General features: G+C 39.3%; 1 protein-coding gene across 1 annotated transcript in view; it reads right to left on the bottom strand.

Annotated features, from left to right (window-relative positions):
* Positions 1–738: 738 nt before the first annotated feature.
* NHS (NHS actin remodeling regulator) overlaps positions 739–15,358 on the bottom strand; it is a 364,164-nt gene continuing 349,544 nt past the window's right edge. Inside the window, exons 5-9 of the mRNA XM_019019858.3 lie at positions 15,153–15,345; positions 12,358–12,489; positions 8,441–11,422; positions 8,002–8,128; positions 739–4,891 (exon numbers count right to left, since the gene is read on the bottom strand). Coding sequence (XP_018875403.2) covers positions 4,285–4,891; positions 8,002–8,128; positions 8,441–11,422; positions 12,358–12,489; positions 15,153–15,345 — 4,041 coding nt within the window. The 3' untranslated portion in view covers positions 739–4,284. The remainder of the gene's footprint in view (positions 4,892–8,001; positions 8,129–8,440; positions 11,423–12,357; positions 12,490–15,152; positions 15,346–15,358) is intronic.

Raw genomic sequence — 15,358 nt, 5'->3', positions numbered from 1 at the left:
CCCCAGCTCCAACACAGTCCTCCTATGGCCTTAGGCAAGCCAAGTAACCGCTTTGTGCTTCGGTTTCCCCATCTGTAAAATGGGTATAATATGGGGATTACATGAGTTAATGTATGCAAAGCACTTAGAACAGTACCTGGCATAGAATTTTGCTATTGTAATAAAGGCTATGTGACATCATCTAGTGGCATATAGTCTTACATACTTATATCGAGGCTGCTCATCTTGGGAAGGAGACACAGTCTGAGTAATTATCAGAAGCAAAGCAGGCAGATATTTCAAAGTAAAGCTATACATCTTTTCTTGGCCCAGAGAGGAGCTACAAAGAAAGTATACTGGACGTTGGAAATGTATTATTTTTCCTCTCAAATACGAAGCTAGATTAAAGCCCATTATAGATATAGTATATGTTATTTTTTTGTTTTTTTTTTGTTTGAGACGGAGTTTTGCTCTTGTTGCCCAGGCTGGAGTGTAGCGGTGCGATCTCGCCTCACTGCAACCTCTGCCTCCTGGGTTCAAGCGATTCTCCTGCCTCAGCCTCCAGAGTAGCTGGGATTACAGGCGTCTGCCACCATGCCCAGCTAATTTTTGTATTTTTAGTAGAGACGGGTTTCACCATGTTGGACAGGCTGGTCTATGTTCTTTTTGTTCCGACTTTTGCCATAACAGACCCTGCCCTTATGTCCTGTTGCCTGTAAAACACTGTTGCGAAGCCCCAAGAAATCAATTACGTAACAGTGAAGAGAGAAACCGGTTGTTTAATTGCAGTCACGTTTATTTGCAGTTTCTATACACACTTTCTAGGCAATCAAACTTTTCTGATACATTTTTTTGAGAGGGGTTCACAATGAAACTGTCACCATTTTTACTAAAAATAAATACAAGACTTAAAGTGTTGCACAGCTCTAAAATATACAAAGGCTTGGATTGAATGTAAACGTTGAAAACATCTTACAAAAGAAACCATCTTTGCAGCAATTTAAAAAGTTCATATTTACAAATATTACAAAAATACAAAATGGATGCAAGTCCATAAACCATTGTCGTTTCGGCCAGCATGAACTGGTTCTAGTACCAAAATAGTTACACTGTAACCTTCTTCATAGTTTTAAATCTTTATTACCATCTAGTTCTCTACGTGCCACCACTGCAGCAAATGCACTCACTCACTGACCTTTGGCAAGAGCAAACAGCATGTTCTGTTTGCTACAACTAGTCCATGTCCTCTACTTAGCCAAAAACAAATCAAAACAACAACAAAGTAGAATTTTTAAAAAATGAAAAAATTTCCCCTACACAACATAGATACGTTGTATAAACATAAAAGAACAAAAAATCGCATCAGTGCAAACAACAGAAGAAAAGTTCGGATTGATGTTCTTCACAATACCTAACGTGTGTACCCTGCTTCAAGACGGCAGTGATGTTAAAGACAGCCCTAAATCTTGATCTTGTTTGCTATGTAATCAAGCCATGTAGAATATTCCAGATTATTAGGGAACTTCCTGCTTTTTCTTCTCAGTTTGTAACTCAATACTCTTTTCCACAGTGAATTTTAAATCCATCTTTATTTGGGTTTTTTAAATCTATGAAATATAAAATAGAGAAACTCTGCTATAGATTTTTAGAGTAAACAAAATAAGTAAAACTATATTATAAGGGTTAGTTCTGTGATTGTTACATATAGAAGGTATCTTATTGCCTCACAATTCAAGTCAATATGTATTTTAAAAAATATATGGTACCATTACTTAAATTAATGTCAATAATAAAAAGGTGACATTTTTATTAAAGCCAATTCATGTGTTTTCTATTCAAGATTTAGAATCACTTTTAAAGCCCACATACCTTTCTTCACGCTTAAAAAACCCCTAACTACACAAAAGCCATACTGCAAACGAACTGCTTTTATGAAATTACAAAAGATCGCCTACTGTGACTGGAAATGACGGTTTCTTACCGCATTTGCCTAAAAACTTTATTTTTAAAACTTTGCAAGGTGTACTTTTCAAATCATGAGACAGATTTATTCATGTTCCCATGTGGTGTCAAACCATGCTGGTTTTCTTAATTAATGGGTTCCAATGAGAAATGATGGTCCATTTTATTCAAACCCCAAATTATTTTTCTTTTAAGAAAAAGTGTGACATTTTGTAAATGTTCAAACCCTTTACCAGGTAGCTTATCTATCCCCAGTGTGCGTGCGTACACACACACTCACTCACACACACACATACACACTCTCTCTGACTCTCCCTCCTCTTATACCCCTCCACCCCCAGCACCCATTTTACATACAAGGATGACAAGAAATTTAGTAACACAGTTTGGTAGTGAAAACAAATAGTAGAAGAAGCCAGACATTTTTTTCTTTCGAAACAAACAAAACAACAGCAATCAGATTATCTATTCTTAATCTGTAGCAGTTTAGAAATCATTTCTATTGAAAGACAGTATCTTCTTAGACCAGGCTTCCTCCTTCATTTTGCATGAATTAATCCAAAATGCAAACCCCCTTCCACACCTCCTACTTTCCCAACTACCACTTGCATAAGCTTAAAGCCAGCAGCTTGTCAATTTCTTGGTAACATTGGTATGTTCTATCACTCTAATCACATTCTAGTCTTTTATAAGTCAGATCCCTTCTTAATTCTCTCTATGTTCTACCTCTCCCATTCAAAACCTATTCTAAGTACATAGCTGCTTATATTTCTGACATAAGATTCCAAACATTAGTATCAGTTCATGTTAAAATCAGAGGTGTAAAAACCATTTGCAGATTTTAACTTGTAACTACATTTTTTTTCAGTTTTAAGACAAGAAAATTCAAGTAATTTCAAGTAATTCAGCTTGTTTCCCTGCCTTTATTTTATCAGAGCACATGCCCTGACATTTCCTCTCCCACCCACCACCCTCCCCTTTTGCCATCAAGCAGACACTATAGTAAAACCAGACAAAAACTCAGTTGTATGTAGTATTGTGAACCAGAGCTGTTCCCCATTCCCAGTTTAATAATGAGTATAAATAATGCATATACACATACCTATTTTCCAACTACATTGTTCACAGTGTCATTTCTGTTAATTTTTAGGTAGCATGAATCTCATCAGCACAGAGAGAAAGCTTCACTGAAAACTCATTACAGGTACTTACTGATTAATCAATAGCTCTGTGGCATGCTTAGGTTTTATTTTTGTTAGTTTAAGAACCTGGAGCTAATTTCTAAACTGTTTAAGGAGTTTAAATGATTATAGTCATTAGTTATGACCGTTTATGTCCCCAGTAGCCTAATATAAAACATAACCTAAAATTAACTACTATTTTCCCTACTCATTCTCTTTAAAGCAATCCATTGAAAAAATTAAAATCTAAAGGACACTGTCAAATGCTGTTGTTCAGGGCTTTGTGTTGAGAATGATGACTTCTCTCACTGATTAAAAAAAAAAAATCAAAAGCATGCTTTTCATTCTGTCCAAATTACCACACAACAAATCACAGCCATGGGTTGCTATTAGTTTGTTTGGTGCTGCAATTTGTCATAAAAATGATTAGATCTGAATTCATTATTTTAATTTATTCATATTTCAGTATATGACCTCAAGATTTCCTTTAGTTCACCAGTTTAAAATTCATATTTGAGGTTTACCACTCAGAAATCATATTGGTGGACATTTAAATATGGCATTTGATATGAAAATGGTATTCACAGAATACAGTTATTGTATTTTATTTTTGTGTATTCTATAAACAGTTGGTGTGCAGTAGATAATTGACCACATGTCCACTCATCATTGATAAATCTATTTACACATTTTTATCAAAAATATGGTATTTACATATGTGTAGTTCTTTCTTCTAAATTTTGCTTTAGTTTGTTTTAATGTAAAAAAATACCAAACCTCCAGAGTAATTTCATCTTCTTAAAGAATAATGACAGTGAGGGCTTTAGTTTCTGAATAGGCAGCTCTGGGAAAACGTTTTCTAGGTGTCATGAAAATTAGACATTTTTGTATCCTCTATTTTCACAAGGAAGGAGATTGCGTAAATCAAACTATGCTAAAGAAAAACATGAAAGACTGCAGCTACTTAAAACATGGAAACTAATCAAGAATGTCTAAACCACTTTCTGTTTACCCAGCACATACTGTATTTAGAAATTCATTCATTGCTTAGCAGTGATGCTACCCCATCAAGTTGAGACTTTTCCCAAGTCCTCTGTTCTGTTCCTCCATCCTCATGTGAGTAAGGGTTTTGGCCTTTGCCAGGCAGCCTGGTACAGGCTGTCTATGTTGAACTCTGGGAGGAACGGTCGTCATGTGGGCTCCCGTCAGAATTTTCCGTCTCTCCCTCGGAGATTGCCTGCATGGGCGTATTGTACAGCCGGCAGCGGACACTGTAGCGGCTGCTGCTGGCTGCAGGAGGGGCCCGAGAACGTCCAACCCTTGCTGATGCTGAGGTGGCAAAGCTCTTTGAGGAAAAGCCTTCTGCATTAACTCGTGGGGAGCATGGAGAGAGTGGGGACAATGCCTCAGCCCCTTGTGACCCCTGATGGGCATCATCGGTGCTCTGAGGGGACTCTGCTGTGAGCTCCCCAGGAGGTTTGGGCAGTATGGGGCTCTTCAGGATCTCAGTGGCAGACATGCGGTAACTGGAATCTGAGCGACTGCCTTTCTTGAGCAGTAACAGCTTAAACTCTTCATTGGATGTGTTGGACTTTTTGGCATTTCGGTATATGAGACCAGGAGACCTCTGGCTGTTGGGGGTTGTCACATTACTGCTGGGTGAAGTGATGGAACTGGCGCTGCTGCTGCTACTGCCAAGGGGAACTCTCGATTTGCTTCGAACAGACATGTCCCCGGAATCTTTTCTTCCAAGTACTTTCCTCTTGGATCTTTGAGAAAAGGAGAAAATGGGGCAAACATCTCAGTTCACGTTTTTATGAAACTGAAGTATTCAGTCGCGTTCACACATCTGTCTAAAGTGCATTTTGAGCCTGTCCTATATGATGGGATACTAAGCATTAGGGCTATAGAGATGAAAAGTAAGATACGTTCCTTGTCCTTGTAGCACCCACAGTCTGAGAGAAATTCTCTGATAACCAGGACACAAATTAGGTTCTAGAGATGATCATTTCAGATAATGGCTAATGTGGAGGCTAGAGGTTCTAGAGGATACTTTGTAAAAGTTTAAGAAACTATACTGCTAACAGCCAGGCGCAGTGGCTCACACCTGTAATCCCAGCACTTTGGTAGGCTGAGATAGGCAGATCACTTGAGGTCAGGAGTTCGAGACCATCCTGGCCAACATGGTGAAACCCCGTCTCTACTAAAAATACAAAAATTAGCTGGGCATGATGGAGCATGCCTGTAGTCCCAGCTACTCAGGAAGCTGAGGCAGGAGAATCACTTGAACCCGGGAGGCGGAGGTTGCAGTGAGCTGAGATCACGCCATTGCACTCCAGCAGCCTGGGCGACAGAGCAAGACTCTGCCTCAAAAAAAAAAAAAAAAAAAAAAAAAAGGAAGAAACTATACTGCTAACTAAACTATACTTCTGGTTCCAGGGGGTGAAAGACTATAACTTTTTCTTATTAACTCTGTCTCTGCAATACAGATGAAATGATCTGATGTCTGGGATTGGCTTCCAAATAATACCAGAGAAAGCAAGTGGATGGAGGTGTGGGTGGGACAGGATTGGCCCTAGTTTGACAGTTGATAATCCTGGGTGATGGATATGTCAGCAGACATTATACTATTCTACCTTTTAAAATCCCTCCATATAAAAACATAATTAAATGACGTTTTAAGTCAATTCATCTTGGGCTGCAAGTATCATTTCCTATAGCTTCTTAAGAGCATCAAGAGCATATTAAGCAGTAAGCCAGCTCTCTGTGGGGAATTGAAATCCCAGACCATCTCTGGAGCTCTTAAAGCTTTGTATACTGTAAGCTCGCAAGAAAACAAAATAATTCTTTTTGCTGTGATGTAAATAAACAAGTAAATAGATAAATAAGTAAACCCTGCACAAATGCAAGTCTAAGATTACCAAACTCAATACATCTATTGAACCTTGACACCCATCATCATATTATTAATTTTCTTTGGTAAATCAGCAGGCATAAATTTGGTGGATCTTCAGTATGACTCAGTTCATTGATAGGCAGCATGCACTTTCATCAACTTCAAGATTCATACGGTAGAGAAAATGTGAGCTTCACAAGTGTAGATATGCTTGATTTTGGTTCACAGAAACCTCTGTGGTTGATATCTTGTATATGGCAGTGTCTGGCACTCCACTAAGTTAGGGCTTTCAAACTAACATAGGCTTTTAGCACCTACCATATTCTAAACACAAAAAACGTTATCATCAAAATCAAATACATGAGCTACAGGCATTCCCGTGTGCAATAAGGGAGTAGGTCCAGAGGTTTTAACTTACTCAAGACTGCATAGGAAGTGGCAGAGTTGGGATTCAAATCCAGGTCTTTCTGACCCCACTATTTACGTCCTGTCCACTATTCCATACACTAGCATTTGGTCCTTTGGGAGTAACTTTTTAACTTACATAGCTTTTTAACTTACATAGCAGTTTAGTAATTTTTCCTGGGATTGAAGATAAACTGTGGGGGTGAGGGAAATATAATCAGAGCTTAGACTAGGCACAGGGGTGAAGGAAAAGAAACTAATGGTTCTTCACCCTCTGAGTAGAGAAGTATGCCTGCTAAGGTATACATAGAAGGTGTTTCTGATTGGCTCCTTTTAAAACAATTGTTGAACAGCAGTACTCCTTCTTTATGAGAGAACCACATCAACAGAAAACAGAAATTCCTATAAAAAGTATAATTCCAGGAGAAAAAGATTGTAAGCTGCTTGCGATGAATTTGTTTCAAAAATGATAACTTTATGAGGTAGAAAAGAAAATCCCCAAGTTTTATCTCTTGGGAGTTCCATCTAGGTTCCCGAGGTCTAAGAAGACAGTTGTGTTTGTGAAAGGAGGAGGCATGGCAAATCATGATTGGCTAGCTCAGTTACATGTAGATTAGGTGTCCAAGGGCTAGTTCCTGTTCTGTTCTTTGGTCATTAGCTATAAGGAATAATTTTTGCAAATATGGACCACGGATCACAAGGGCTTATGGGGGCAGATGAGGAAATATGCCTTTGCAGCATGGACACAACACTGTCCTGGAAAAGCAACCCAAAAGACCTGTATTCATGGAATATGGGCATTAGTTTTGGGGATGAAGGCCAGTACTATTAAATAAATTTAAGTTCTAAGAAGAAAGAAAAACAGAGAAATTATTACTTGTTCTGAGCTATAAAATGGACAGGAACACGTATTATCTTTTCTCAAACTTGAGACTGTTTTGTGAATCAACTTTGTGTGTGTGTGTGTGTGTGTGTGTGTGTGTTCTCTAAGTTTTATTTTATTTTAAGCTGACAAATAATTGTATATAGTTACAGGGTACAATGTGAGTTTTTTATTTTTTATTTCAATAAGTTTTGGGGGAAGAGGTGGTATTTGGTTACATGAATAAGTTCTTTAGTGGTGATTTCTGAGATTTTGGTGCATCCATGGTGAATCAACTTCTGTTTGTCTCTGCTGGTATATGACTACAGTTTTGATCATATTTTTTAGGTTCAAGAAAGTATTCAAAAGTCAGAGATTACACTAGAGTTTGAGCTTTCACTCCAAGTCACTTAACCACAGATTGTTTTCACATAAAAACTTGTTCCAGAATGTCTTTTCCTGGGGAAAAATAAAGCCACTCTTACAAAAGTCTCTCAATCGAGGTCTATCAAACTCTATATAAAGATCCTATTTCCCAACTTGCATATCAGTCTATCAACTTGATTTGGAAAAATTATTCTTTGCTTGCTTTTGTTTTTGCTGAATGTATTACAATTACAAAAAGCTTTCCTGTATTTGCATTTGTGAGAAGTACCTGAAGGGGCAAAACCTTTGTTGTACCTTTTGTTTTGGGGGACTTGGTAATGTTGCCTCACCTGTGAATGACTGCAAATAAATCCTCAGTTGTTCGAGGTTTGTTTGGAGACACGAACACACCCTCTGCTTCAGCTTGGGAGTCTTCACTAAGTGGTGAAATGATGGAGTCATCACTCGGTGATGATTCTTAAAATAAGAACAGAAGAATCTTTAAGAGGAAGTTACCCAGCACGCTACTGTACTTCACTGACTCAGGGAACAAACAAACAAACAAACAGAAATTACCTTGCTGCCATTTTTTAAAAATGAGAGAGATACCTGTCAAAGCTTACTCACCCAGTAACAAAAGCTTTTATCTCAATTGTTTTAATAAGTGCAAAGAAATAGTGGAGGGAAACCAACACCCAGGGCTGTACCGTATTATTGGGAACATAAGAAAAAATTCCAGGAAGTGCCATGAGACACATTTCCTTTATGACAAAGTTATCAGTGACTGACCTTTCAATGAAGCCTCATCCACATTTCCTTGGGTCTCCTCTGCTTTGCTGTTATCAGAGGCACTTTTGGCTGAAATACCTGAAGCAATATTTTCCTGCTTGGAACATTTTTCAGGGAATGAATTTACAGATGTTATCTCTGATTCATAGCTGATAGTACCAGGCACTTTGTCATGGTGGCGGCTCATAACAAATTGATGCTTAAGTTGATTGCTTACATCTGTTGCTCTAGTTGGTGAGTTTGACTGAGATGTGATTACATCCACAGATTCAGGTTGTGCAACTTCCTCCAGACCTGCAGAGGGTGCCTTCTGTACCTGTTCTAGAGTTTCGTCTGGACCAGGTCCATATTGTATTATTTTACCATCCAAATCATTTGGGCGGGCAGCAGAGACCCTCTGAAATCCTTCTGTGGGAAAAGCACAGTTTTTGGTTGGCGTGTTTTCTGGAATAGGCTCAGTCTCTGTACGCACTTGGTCTTTTGTGACATTTGAATCTAGAAGACTGCTACCAGCTGATGTTATGGTTTCTGGATCGCAGCGATTCTTCACATCAAAAGTAGAGTTTTTTTCTAAATGTAGTTTATCTGGTCCCATCTCAACTGCAGAAGAGTCTAAAAAGGACAGTATGGTGTCTTCGGTGGAGTATTGACGAGATACTGATTTATTTGCTGTATGCAGCCTAATCTTACCTGGAGACAAGGCAGCCGTTGTGAGTGTGCTTTCCTCTAAATAAGGGAGATCTGTATTGTTTTCTTCTTTTTGCTTAACTTCTTCAGACTTGTTGATGGACCTAAGGTTAACAGATTTCAGGATCGTTGGTGTAATTGCAAGGGACGGTGGAGGATTTGACCTCAGTGTTTCTCCTACTGTGTTCTGCTTATTATGAGTAAAAACATGCAGTGGATGACGGTGGTGGAATGGTTTGTTCAAGACATTATGAAGAGCACTTAGATCAAGATGGGTAGGAGGTATAATTGGAAGTTCAAGGTCTTTACTCAGTGATATAGTTCCATCTTTTAAAGAGGGTTGCTGTAGTGAGGATTTTCTTTCTGGGACTTTAGGTTTTCTTTTGCTACCTCCGGGAGACAATGGACCTGAAAAGAAAGCTGTAGGGAAAGAGGATGTTGGTGTTTCAGACTGGCTTGAATAGCCACTTGATGGAGATGCCAAGCCAGCCAGCTTTTCTGGTGAAGCCAGTTTAAACTCATTGTCAACAGAAGGAAGAGATGGGGTGGTGGCTCTTGATTCTGATTGTGATGTTTGGGATTCAGAGCTCTCTGGAGATTTGATGCATTCAATGACTGTGGTACCCGTAGCGGTGCTTGAATTAGATAGAGATCTATAAGGATCATTTGTTTTCAAGTCATTTAGGAGCCAGAGGTCTGCATAGTGTGTGGATTCGGCAACTTCATCTTTGAATGGTGGAATATCCGAAGCGTCTAACTGAGGTTCCTTAATGCCATGTTCACTCTGGTTTATCCAAGAAGGTTCCTGCTTGGTGGGAAGATTGGCGTTTTCCATTCGAGAAGGCGTGTTGGCGAAATCAAGAGGCAGCTTCATTTCCCTGGAACTGTGAGGCAGGTGCTGACCACTGCTTATCTTTGGTTCTTTCTTCTCAGAAATATCTGCGTTTCCATCAGACTTCCTCAATGATGAGCTACGTTTAGGTGGGGTCGGCTTTGCCTTTGGTTTCCTGAAAGAGATGCTTGGTCTTCCCTGCCTCTTGTGGTCTAAGTAGTCCTGCCAGGCACAATCTGGAAGACCAGGGGAAGCCCCTACACCCTGGCCATTCTCTGGGCCCAGGGCTGCATAGTGACAGACATAGCTCTTATTACCTTTGAGACCACAGTCAAAGTGCATGGAGGTATAGTATCCTTCCGTGTCTACTGAAAAGTGAGAGCTAGTGTCTGCTTTGTCTGATGGAGACTTTTCCAGAAAGCTGTCATAAGTGGCCATGCTTGTGAAGCTTGGGCAGCCCAGGCTGTCTGCCTTGGGACGCTCAGGACTAAAATCCTGGCGGCAGGAGGCATCATGGTGGTGGTGTAGGTAATTCCACTCACTGTCACTTGTGTTGCTGTTGTTGGGATCATCCAGCAGGTCTGCAACAGTGGAGGTAAAGGAGTTTGCCCGATGGCCTCTCACTTTATCCAAGTGGTCATTGTATTGCTCTGTCACGAAAACACTGGCATCCTCATTGGCATGAGGGGCTGTGTTTAGTGACAACTCCGAGTCACAGTGTGAAGAGCCAGTGAGTGGAGGAGAAGCTGCAGGAGGGATGGTTTCTGAGGTCTGCGAGGGGCACGTGGAGCTGCTCCCACTCCAGTTGCCACTGGATGACTGGTGGTCATCTTTCTGGTCCATGTGGCTGCTAAGGAGGACGCCAGCCGTGGAGATGCAGTGGATGGGGCTCCCAAACGTGTCTGAGTTGGAGGAGATGTCACAGCTGCCAGAGTCAGCAGCCATTCGGGACAGACGTGACCTTCCCCTCTCACTTAATTTGTGCTGGGGGCTGTGAAGATGTTGAGAGCAGGCCAGGCCCAAAGTAGGCTGGTGGTCCTGGGCACTCGGGCTGCTTGGAGCCTCACTGAAATCATTAGGGGTTCTTTCATGGTCACCCACAAAAGACTCTCCCTCTTCATATGCTGAGGGTTTAGCGCCAACTTTGGGCTCAGCATCCCCACCTCTATTACCTTCCCGGGGAAGGCTCCGAGATCTTGTGCGGCTGCTCACTGCAGGAGTAAACATGGTGTCACCTTTGTCTGCTAGGGCAGAAATGTTGCCAGCAGAATGAGAAAGGGAAGCTGCAATGCTTTGACCCCTTTGAGCTCTGATTCTCCTTCTGGATGGGGCAGCAATCAGAATATCCTCGGTTTGGCACTCAGAGTCCCTGGTTCCGGATATCCTATTGACAGTGTTGGAGGGGTCTGGGTTTGTGTGCACAATCACATTCCTTTCCCTGGCCACTGGTGATTCATCAGAATCTAGGGCACATGGAAAGCACAGTGAGATATTTTCTATATCAGCAGACCAACAGACATTCTGAACTATGTCTGTAGATCTGTGGGCTGGCAGGTTAGAGCTGTTTTTTTTTTTCTTTAACAGAAAAAAAAATCAATATATAGAATTAGGAGAGAGTTAAAATGCTTTAGGGTGTATATACACGTCCCCCTCATATATGTATATATACATACCAAGAGAAGATATGCTTTTATGTCTTTTGTGAATTATCCCTCTCTTCACTGTCACGTTAATTTGCCACAATAAGTGACTACTTTTAAAAACTAAAGTACATTTTATCTTTTTGGCCACTACTCTTCATTTTTATTTTGTAATATAAACATGATGAAATAAAAATCATAGTTCTCATTATTAGAAATAAATATCTTATTTGCAAGAGATGATACCCTAATAATTTTTTAAAAATCTTAGGCAGAGATATTTTAAATGCACTAAACAGAAACATTGTCACCAAAGGTATCATGTTATCAATATTCAATATTTCATTGCATATGCCTGGAATTTACCTTTTAAAATAATTAATGACACGAAAGTATATCTCTCTTAAATTAAGTTACAATTTTCCAAAAAGAAAACTTTCATTGACTCCTGCTACTTTTTATTCACAATTTCTACCTTAATAAAACTTTCAAAAATCAGCTAAGTATTACATTTCAGCCGTAAGACCTGAATGTATATGCCTAAATCTATAAGGTCAAACCTTCACAGTCAAGAATAGAGAGTTAAAAAGTAATACCACCTGGCTTGCTGAATACAAAACAAATAGACACCATTTTAAAACCTCTACAAGTTAAAATGTTTAATCATTTTTCTATTTCATCTATTTCTTCTATTTCATCTCCCTATCATCTGTACTAGGCGGAGGAATGTTAACCATTAACATTTTTTGATACCACACCTATTTCTTGTTGAACTCTTCTGGGGATACCCGAGATGGTTTTCCTCCTCCTCAATTTTCGTCTCCGCTGTAGTACCGATTGTGAATGAACCAGAGAGCAGCGTATACTAGCCTCTCTGTCAAAGCCAACTCCTGCAACCCACAAATAGGTCTCATTAGCTTTAGAAATGGCAAACAAATTTTCATTTACTTGGAACACAGTGATATTTTTGACAGGAAGTAAGGAAAGAGTTTGGGTTAAGCCTGTGAACAAATATAAGGGAGCTGTTATTCAGCTCTTATTTAAATTATGCTGCAGTACATTAAGCTTTACTTCTAAATGCAGCTCTCCACAACAGCTTGCACTGCCAACAAAAACAAGCAAAGAAGAAAAATCAAAAGAAAGAGAAGAGAAAAAGACATCCAAAAAATCCCTCTCACATAGAAATGGCTCCTTAAGGATTTATAACCTTTAGTTACTACTATTTACTGATCTATTTCTGGGCTCTCTGAAGCTGATACCTTTGCATAGTAAATCAGCAGCCAGGATGATAACCTGAATTAGCTCAGCTAACATATCCTGACCCATTTCTTCATTAAAAGCCGTCTTTGTGAGGTTTTGTTCCCTCCATCTCTTATGGTCCAAACCTTCTTGCATTCCCCATGCGTGCGTGCACACACACACACACACACACACACACACACACACACACACACACACCCCTCTTTTGCTGTGAGGAAACTCAACAGTCTAAGGATTTGTTTTTTTAAATCATCACCCAACTCTGTCTACTTTCTTCTATTTACTAAACTGAATGCTTTCTGGTTTAGCATGAGATGTCTTTTCAATATAAAATAAACATACAAGGCAGTCCCCGGTTCTGCACTTAAATGGATCCACCTTCTATACCAACTGTAAAGCTGGAATTGCCAGTCTTTATCCCATAGGTTTGTTTTTGTAAACGCAGAGGGCAAACCATGGTGCTTGTTAGTTTCTCTCCCCATAATCACATTATCAACATTACATGCAGTCCCATCACAACTAGAATGATGAGAGGGGAGGTGAGGAACTCAAACTCTTGTCTGCACCATGGATTTTTCAAAGTGAGCTTTGCCTCAGAAAGTCACAATGCCATGCTTTGGAATTTGGTCACCTCATCATTTATCCTGATTGTTAAGCATGGGGCTGGGTGGTGTGTCAAGTCTTGGTTCAGCTGTATAATGAAAGAGTTGAGTTCTGTTTAACGTCACAGTGCCAACAGTTTCTAGAACTCACTTTGAAAAATCTGTATGAGATATCATATGATGAATAATTACAATATTATTGGAGAATTCTTACTAATGGAATTTTTCTTAGTTCCAACCCAAAATTAAAATCCTTCATTCTGATCTTAGTAATTATAGAATGCATTATATATAGACGCAGACATTTTGTGTTATGTGGACATCATTAACAATGTTCTCATTAAAGCTCTTGAAATCAACATCTGATCTAAGTTTTAATCAGAGAGTTCCTGAAATAAAGCAGAAGGAAAAAGTGTCCCTTTCCCTCAATCATAAAATAATGGCCCATAATCATAGCACTAAATTTGAAAATGAGATTTTACTTACAGTGCCATGAAAAAAGCACGTGCTGCTAATAATCAGAGGTTTCCAGAAATGAAAATTAGCTTAAGAGGGTGCCAAAATGATCCATTTTGGCAGCTGAACTCCCCTAATACATCCCATTTAGATTGTGGAGATCAGATAGGGGCACATCTTTAGAATAATTTGTCTTACAAGTTGAATAGGTCATCAGGAAAATTAACTCCCAACTCACCACAGACCTATGAACTAGGACTCCTTTTTTCTCAGGAAAAAAATAATATCTGTCCCAGATATCTGGTCCATTTGCTTCCCCACTTTATTTGAGAGAAATCTGAGTGGGGTTAATAATAGCTGTGTGCAACATGCATCTCAAGTGACATGCAATCTTTAGTCACATGGTACCAATATGAAAATCAGTCATAACATGGCTGTTTTGAAATTTTCAATATACAAATAAGTTAAAATGTAACTATTAGAGATGTAAGAAAGCCCAATGGATAGACCATTTATGTCTTTGAAAGTTAGAATATTTTATAACATTATTTTACTTACAACTAAGATTACTAGATCCAATTGTGGAATTTATAACTGCTGCCAATAAATTTTTCAGAAAGGTCTGGCTATGCTTCCATTCTATCTAGACTAATATTCACACTCTCAGTACACAGGAGGAGAAAAAAAGAGAGTGAAAGGAAGACAGCCTTGCTGGTTTTAAAATAGAATTCAGCCTTCATCTCTGTATCCATATATTTTTAGGTCAAAAATCCCCCAAATCAATACAGAAGTCTTAACAGTCTTTTTTAAAAAGCCTACCTTCATCCAAGGAAGCATGAAAACAGATTTTCTAGTTGGCCTACAGGACCATTACTTGCAGTTTGAGAAGCCTGGGTTTGCTGTTTTCTTTCTTGCAGTGCCACACATCATTATCATATGATTAATCACTGCCGCTTTCTCCATTATTTCAGTCAGCTATGGCCAAAGAGCTATTTGGTGATTTTTTTCAAAAAGAAACTGTCCATAATTTACATAACAAGTGGCCCGCGGAAAACATGTAAATTGATGTTCAAAACCTGACAAAAGCATATCGAACATCCTCTGGGTTTGTATTTTGATGACAAAAAGGCATTACTTGTTTACAAAATGGTATTCTTAGCAGCACAGATTTTGAACATATTTAATACACAGAATATTCTGACCCGACTGCCCCTGAGAAAAAACCAGAACAATACCAGTAACATTGATGGGAATAATGCAAGAAGAAATCACTTGGGCATCTTGCTTCATCTTCTCCTCTGGCGTCGGGAGAGGTAGTGCTTTGCTCCAGTTGGTCTGCTTGTCCAGTGTGGAAGGGATATTGTGTATTGGGTTTTTCGGCCTCTGCCCTAACATGACATCTGTATCTTCATCCTCTGGGGGATGGGACTGCAAACAAAGT

This window comes from Gorilla gorilla, chromosome X, assembly GCF_029281585.2.
Source record: "Gorilla gorilla gorilla isolate KB3781 chromosome X, NHGRI_mGorGor1-v2.1_pri, whole genome shotgun sequence".
Classification (NCBI taxonomy): Eukaryota; Metazoa; Chordata; class Mammalia; order Primates; family Hominidae; genus Gorilla; species Gorilla gorilla.
Note: the sequence above shows the minus strand (reverse complement) of the source record. Positions and strands in the feature narration are given on the sequence as shown.